This window comes from Neolamprologus multifasciatus, chromosome 10 (assembly GCF_963576455.1).
Source record: "Neolamprologus multifasciatus chromosome 10, fNeoMul1.2, whole genome shotgun sequence".
NCBI lineage: Eukaryota > Metazoa > Chordata > Actinopteri > Cichliformes > Cichlidae > Neolamprologus > Neolamprologus multifasciatus.
In genome coordinates, this window is record NC_140448.1 from 33,729,400 (window position 1) to 33,736,899 (window position 7,500).

Here is a 7,500-nt window from a genome sequence, read left to right on the forward strand (position 1 = left end):
TACATGCACAAACTGGAGTCTATTAGATAGATATGATACAAACCACTGCACCACAGTACCTGTAATACCTACAGCTGCTCTAATCGCTCTAATAGGATATTATGGTCGACAGTATCGGACGCTGCACTGAGGTCTAGCAGGACAAGCACAGAGATGCCAGCTCTATGTTATTATTCACCATGACTCGTGTCAGTTCCAGCTGTTCAGTGGGTTTCTGATTTGCCCTCAGACTAAACAACTACACCAGTTTGGGGGAAACAGTTAGTTTGTCCCGTGATTATCAGACAGGAGAATAATTATTACGTTTTTAGATAAAGTTTCTTTTTGACATTGATTGCAGTGTGTGATCATAACAGGGTTGATACACTCCTCATCAGAAGGATACGAGCACTAACCCCACGGTGTGAAGGGTTAACTAAGAGGCACAGAGCTGAGTGTAGCTGCAGAACAGAGCACACACAGGAAGGGCTGTTTGTATGATAACAGGGCGTTCCAGTGAACAGGGAATAAACACTTAATAGTGTTCCTCCATGGCGGACATCAGCATGGAAATAAAACATCCCTAACTGTGAGGGAGTTTTTCACACAGGACAAGATGCCTGACTGGAGGTTAATGATCGCTGCCATGAGGAACACATCAGGTGCTGAGCCTAAACCACGACATCTCCCCATCAGTAGGCAATCACAATGATTTCCTGTTTCCATGTGTCTAATACACACTTTGAATTATGAATTGTACTTCACTTCTCCATGTACAGACGGCCTGACACTGTCCACAGCTGTGCAAGCCCAATTTTAACTGCCTGATAATAAAAGAGAGTGAACTGCTGTCTCCTGAACTTCTCTCAGCGAAGAAGAACCCGACAGTATCAAAAACAAAGTCTGGAAATTGGGATGGGGAGGGTTACCCTTGCAAAACAGGTCAAAATTAACTTTCTGGCCAATATGAGTTGGTCAATTAAAAAAATATTATTTTGACTTATTTAAATGAGAGGTGCAATAATATCAAATATGTATGCGTCACTCACTGTGTTGGATTTTCTGGCTCCTTCTTCAGTTGGAGGACTATATCGCCTGCTGAGTCCTCCTTCCCAGGAAAATAGTCTTCTGAAAGCTTCTTCCCATCTTTGTCCACCATAACCAGTTTGATTCCTTTGCCTTCCAGAGCATCACTCTGGGTGAGGACGTGGATGTCCAAAGCTGTAGCAGGGCGGTTAACATCAGAAATGTCCTCAATGTAGCACTCCAAGTCTTTCTTGTCCGACTCTGACAGGGACTCACGTGGACGCTGGACGACCTTCTTCATGTTGTACTTATACTCCTGGCTGTTAAAGAAACTTTGGGTGTCAGCCCTGCCAAGTATGTTGCCAACAGCACCACCAACAGCATGGTTTATTTTACTTATGCACATTTTGCTCATGATGGAGGTCATATGCCTGGAACAGGCCTCAACATAAGAGTTTGAAACACTTTCTGCAATCATGCTGGTGAGTTTATCTTTAAAGCGTGTTACATCTAATAAACTGTGCCTTTCATCCTGGTCGTTCCTTTCTTGAGGTAGTTTCTCCATCCTTTGCAGGAGCTTAGGAACAAAGGTGTTGTTAATGACTTTCTCTGTTGGTACTGAATTCCATATTTGTACAAAGGCTGTGGCATATTTAGCTGCTTCCAAACACTTTAGAATATTTTCTATTCGATCGGACCCTTTTTTGCTCTTTATGTGTTGTGTTACAGCACCACAGACTGCTGAAAGGCCATCAAGAGCCTTAAGAGCCATGGTACAATTCATCATCAGGTCAGGAATCACTTCTCTTGTTATCAGATCCACTGACTGAAGCATTTCTTCCTCACACTCTTTGTGAAGTCTGAATTCACTGGACCCATTCTCCAGGATATTCTTTGGTATTCCTGAGCAAATGAAGCGTGTGAGAACTTCATCCAGGTTATGGTTGGCTTTTATGAGTGAAAGCACCTTTTCCTCAAAGACTTTCCTCAGAACGTTTTGGAAAAAAGCATTAATTACCTTCTCAGCAGTATAATTCAGAGCACTGATGCATCCTTGCTTCCCCAGTTCCTGAACTGCATACTTCCCTGCCTTCAGGAAACACTGTTTCACTGTGTAGGCACTAGTCTTTGCTCCTGCGATCAGACCTTTTGTGCCACTGCGCACTGCACTTGCAGCTTTCTTTAGTCGGCTGAATCCACCAGAGATCAGAGACAACCCGATGCTGATGGCCTTGGAGATTGCCCATTCAGCCCAGTCAAAGCCTCCTTGTATCATTCCTTTGATCCCTTGAATCATGTCAGATACTCCCTCACAGATCAGTCCAAGTCCAAACTGACTGGCACCACCACATGACAGAGCACAAACAAGAACACCAGCTGCGACTTGAAGGGCGCCGAGAACAAAACAAGCAAGGGCGTCATAGCAGAACTCGGGCTTCTTTCTAACCTCAAAGACTGTGCCAAGGCCATTCTCATAGAGCATCATCAGCTCATTGGTGGTGATTAAATCTTTATCTTTGGAAAGATGGTACACACTGGAATCCTCTACTTCTGCATCACCTTTGCTGCCATCGAGCTGTGTCAGAGTTGTCAGGGCACTTTCGATGTATCTTTTCCAAGATTTGAAGATAGTCATCCTGGCTTGCATTTGGATCTGGAGGTTGCTGTTTGTGTGGTGTGGAACAAAGCCACTCGTCACTGAAAAATTACAAAACATCATCGTATTTGTTGATTCTGAGAGATAGACATCCACGGCAGACTGTGCTTCCTCCAATAATTCCTTTGCCTCAGCTATGTAGTCTCCTTTTCTGAGGTTGAGTGTGATGTAAGCTTGATTATAAAGCGCCACAGCACTGTAGAAATGATCGCACTTTGCAGCTCTCTGCCAGTAAGTCTTTGCTCCAAAGTCACATTTGGTTTTGTTCATGCAGTGCAGGTCAGTTCTGCTTGCTGCCTGTTTGATGTAATCATAGAAATTATAGCTGGTCCCCTGCAGGAGGAAGTCACCAGTCTTCTTCAAGTGTTCGGTGAGGTCTTCTCTCAGCTGGCTGATATCGTCATGTCTGCTGATGTGCTCTTCATGAAGGATGAGCCACAAAGCCCACGATTCTTTCAAAGCATTCAGTGCAGTCTGATAGTCGAACTTGTTCTGATGGATCTTAAAATATTCAGGAACATCCTTCAGCTTCATCTTGGACAGGTCACTCCTTTCTTCTACCGTGTAATTCTTCTCAAAGTTACAGAGAAACTGACAGATACTGGAGAACAGAGTTTCCTTCATGTCAATTTCACAGAGTTCATTTTTCTCCATGCTGTCTAAATGTCTGAGCTCGTACTCCTCTCTGAGCTGTCTCATGGTTTCGATGGTTTGGCCTTGGTAGGCTGGTGCGAGATGGCCCTGGTTGAGAACCATCTGGACCATCCCTGGGTTTCCTTTTCGGGCGGTGCGTCCAAAGACCTGTCGCTCCACACGGTGACTTCTAGGAAAGTATGTGAGGAGCACAAAGAGACCTCCACTCTCGTTTACGTCCTGCTGAACGTGTATGTCTGTCCCACGGCCACCGAGGTTTGTAGCAATGATAATGTTTCCCCGGCTAAAGTTCTGCTTCTCGATGTTGTGCTTCTCGCTGATTGTGTACATGGTGATCTCATTGGCTTGCCTTTCTGGAACATGCATGTTTGTCTCCAGCTCATCTGCAGTTTTAACATCTTCACAAATGATAAGAACAACTTGGCCTCTGTCTGCAGCTCTCTGTGCAGTTTCACAGATCACCTGGATCCACTGCGTGTTGCCTCCACTCACCTGAACTGCTGGCAACTCAACAAGCTTTTTACAGCGGTGAGCTGGAATGACATAGCTTGCTGTTTGGTAATGCCGTTCTAGAAATGCTTTCTCAGCTTGCCCCCCTAATGTCCCAGAAACACCAAAAATGCCTTTTCCATTGAGGTACCTTTTAAAGAAATGGACATTCGACATGTAATTTGTTACATTGGACAGCTGTGAAATGGCCAGCTGGTGCTTCATCTCCAGAAACTGTTGTAGGCCGTCACCCCATCGCTTGTTTTTCTCCAACACCCCACTGGCCTCAAAGTCCACAGGAATGATGGCATCATACTGATGACTGTCAGCATCACTGAAACCACCTGCGTCAGCTTCAGGTGCTTTCTCGATCATGTACTCTCTTCCCTGAGTCATTCTGATGGCTTTTAAGGCGTTCTCGGCAAAAACTGGTAACTGATTCTCAATGTATGTTTTCAAAAAAGAGGGGATCACAATAAATCCCTTACACTCATCCAATGACTTCACTGAACACTCATCAGAATATTTAATTGTTGATTTTAATTTGTCCACAGCTCCTTGGAGGAGGGACTCCTCGGACATGATTTCACAGGTACAGCCGTTCTCCAGGAGAAGCAGGCTGACGTCAGGGTCTCCATGAGAGCTGTCCTTCCTGTAAAGTTTGGCTCTGTTGTTCATTAGTGAGTAACAATCTACAGATACACCGTTTTCTATTTTTGTCTGAACTTGTCTCAGCAGCTCACACTGTTCTTCTGGTCCAATGTTGGCCATGATCTTCTCAGTAGCTTTCCACCTGGCATCCTTAAAGCTGTCAGTCTCTGCTTGTGTCTGACCATCTGCTTTATCTAATTCATCCACATCCTCCTGTGAATAAAACCCCAGCTGGGCACCAAGAATAAGTATGTCAGCAGCTGAAACATCTTCTGATTCTGAGCCAACCACTGCTTGCATTACAGCCTTGTGGAAGTGCTGGATCCTGGTTCCCCACCTGATCTCCCCCGTTTCAAACATTTCTATTGGCTTGCAGGATGACATCATGGCCCAGATGCTTGCCAGGACTTGCTCCATGTGCCTTAGGCTGCCGGCTTGGTGTGATAGGAACGTGACCTGGACACCACTGTCCAACGTCATGTAGTCCACCTCATCTACTACCACGCACTCAAACCTCCTCGGACCTCGGGTAGTCTTCTTCTCAAACTCTTGCCTCAGTGTATCTGCTGCAAACGTACCAACAGTGCCATAAACGACCTGCTGGCTGTATGCATCCTCAAGCAGCTTGTCATGATCTTTAAAAGAGCAGCTATCGATTTGTGTTGGAGGGACCGTGGATGATGTAATACCAAACACATCGTATAATTTTCTCCACTTATCCTGATCACGACTTGCTAACAAAGGAGAGCTTGTCACAATGTCCACCTGTATGCCTCGGGTGGCCTGTATTGTAGCAAACATGGCTAAAATACAAGTTTTGCCCTCTCCAGTGCTGATTTCCAGCAGACAACCTTTCTTATCCCCAGACTGTGGCAGCAGGAGCAGCAGCAGTGATGCCAGCTGACTGGGTCTCGGGAAGTAGCCCTGAACATGTTCGCCGCTTTGAGTGGTAAAGGCGGTGCATTCCTTTACAGCTCTGGATACGATGATCAGGACTTTCTTCAGAGCATCAGTCTGAGGATTGTTAAAATCGAGAGCAGTTATTATCTTTTTACAGTCTTCAATCATCTCCCTGTTGATGGGCACGCTTCCATATTTGGGTAGCTCTTCTTCAATATATGTCAGGACTTCTCGCAGGAGCGACAGGACACACTCTGGAACGTTTTTGTTTTCCATTTCAGCCAAAAGTGTGCAAGCATCTTTGTCTCGCTCAGCTTTGTCCACACAATGTTGGATGTACTCTGCAGGATCGTCTTCCTTCAGGGCAGAGAGAGCGTCGTCACAGCTCAGCCCGTACGTGCACGCTTTGTGGAGGATTTTTGTGACTGTTTCCTGATCCATGCTTAAGGCCTTTCCAAGGAAACGCTTGACGTATTTTGGTGCCCAGAGGTTGTTGAAGACTATTTGACTGACGATCTCCTTACCTGATCGGGGCAGCTTTGAGGACAGATCCAGGACATTTGCTAACACCTGCTGGGCCAGTGTTGGGTTGTCAGCATGTAGCTGTTCCTGCAAACTGAGGAGGAACTCTGTCTTCTTGTCTTGTCCATTTTGGAGGAGATCTTCAAAATCAGGGTCACCCTCTAAGGTCACCTTCAGCACTGCCTCCAGGATGTTGAACCTCTCAGTCAGAGACAGCAGCACGTATCCAGTAGTCTGATCCAAAGCCCACAGTAACGAAGTGGGGACGAAGTGGGGGTGCTCGTTAAAATATTGTAATGTCAGCTTATTTTGGAGAGTCTTCATCCTGTCGTCCAGCTGGATCTGTAAATGTTCCTCCTCTCTGATGTCATACTTTGACAGAAGTTTTTCAAACTTCTCATTAACATCAGCGACCTGTATTAAAGAGGAAGACACGAGCGTAACAGTATCAGCAGCAGAAAGCAGGGTCAGGTGATGTAATCCTCACCTGACCATGAATTATTATGAATGTTTTGGGCAGTAAGGACAACAAACATCTGTTCACAACTGTGATGGATGCTCTGCTATGAGGACCTTCAGGAGTAGCAATTGATTTTTTAATTTGCCTGGTTAAAAGGAGACCTATGTAACGAAATATTATGCTAATTATTAATGTTATACTAATATAATATTATACTGATCTGAACTGTTTACAGTTCAACAAAGAGAAATTTGTCATCTTCCAAAGTATAGGGCTGGGACATAGTCAGGGTCACGATGACTTAAGTGTTAGACATTTAAAAGGACCCAGAGCCTCTGTGCTATCCTTTCCCAGATGCTCGTAGCTGTTATTCCCGAAGGCCGGACCCTACCTCATCTCTCTCTATGTGATGTGCTTCATCTTCCAAGAGCTGGTGTAGAACCTGAGAGCGCTGCTGATGGTGCTCCCAGGTTTTGAGGTTTTCCTCCTCCTGAAGCCTGTCGTGTGCTTCAGAGAGCTTTTTTCTTAATGTTTCATTCTCCATCTGCTCTTGGATCTTCCTCTGTCGCTCAAGCTCTGCCTGACGCCTTTTCTCTTCTTCTTCTTTCCTGCGTCGTTCCTCTTGTTGCCGTTTCTCACGTTCTCGTTTCTCTTCATCAATTCTGCCTGTAGAGAAATTAATGCATGCTTAGAGAAATTAAATTTGTTTTTAATTAAAAGCTTCTGACATGAAACCCTGTTACACTGCAAAGAGCTTGGTGTTGGCTCTCACTGGAATACTGTGTCACTTCCTGTTCCTGGTTTGTGCAGCGACATCTGTGTGGCCCAGTTCATTTCAAACTCTTACTTAGAAACTTATTTCATCCTGTAACCTACGTATGATTTATCAGGGCACACTTCCTCTTCAATCAGCTGCAGATTTTACTCCGTGTTCACTTATTGTGTCATTAGCAGTGTGGCCTGTGTTTCTGTGCTTCCTTCACTTTCCTGCTCAGTGTGTCAAGTGTTTAGTTATCGCGTGGCCTATTTTGGGGGGTTAGTACTTATAAATAATAATAAATATAAAGTAGTAATAAATATAGCTTTTTCATAGGTTTGGACGACAAACCCCTGAAAGTAAGCGTAACACTGGCCAGGAGTCTGTAGCAGGTGTGGGCCAGCG

At 45.0% G+C, this 7,500-nt stretch overlaps 1 protein-coding gene across 3 annotated transcripts in view; it reads right to left on the reverse strand.

Annotated features, from left to right (window-relative positions):
* The window catches only part of LOC146510697 (uncharacterized), a 17,552-nt gene that overhangs the window by 9,334 nt on the left and 718 nt on the right, over positions 1-7,500 (reverse strand). For all 3 annotated transcript variants that reach the window (XM_085175014.1, XM_085175013.1, XM_085175012.1), the window contains 2 exons: positions 6,730-7,004; positions 1,029-6,292 (listed from right to left, as the gene is read on the reverse strand). In XM_085175014.1, coding sequence (XP_085031140.1) covers positions 1,029-6,292; positions 6,730-6,882 — 5,417 coding nt within the window. In that variant the 5' untranslated portion in view covers positions 6,883-7,004. The remainder of the gene's footprint in view (positions 1-1,028; positions 6,293-6,729; positions 7,005-7,500) is intronic.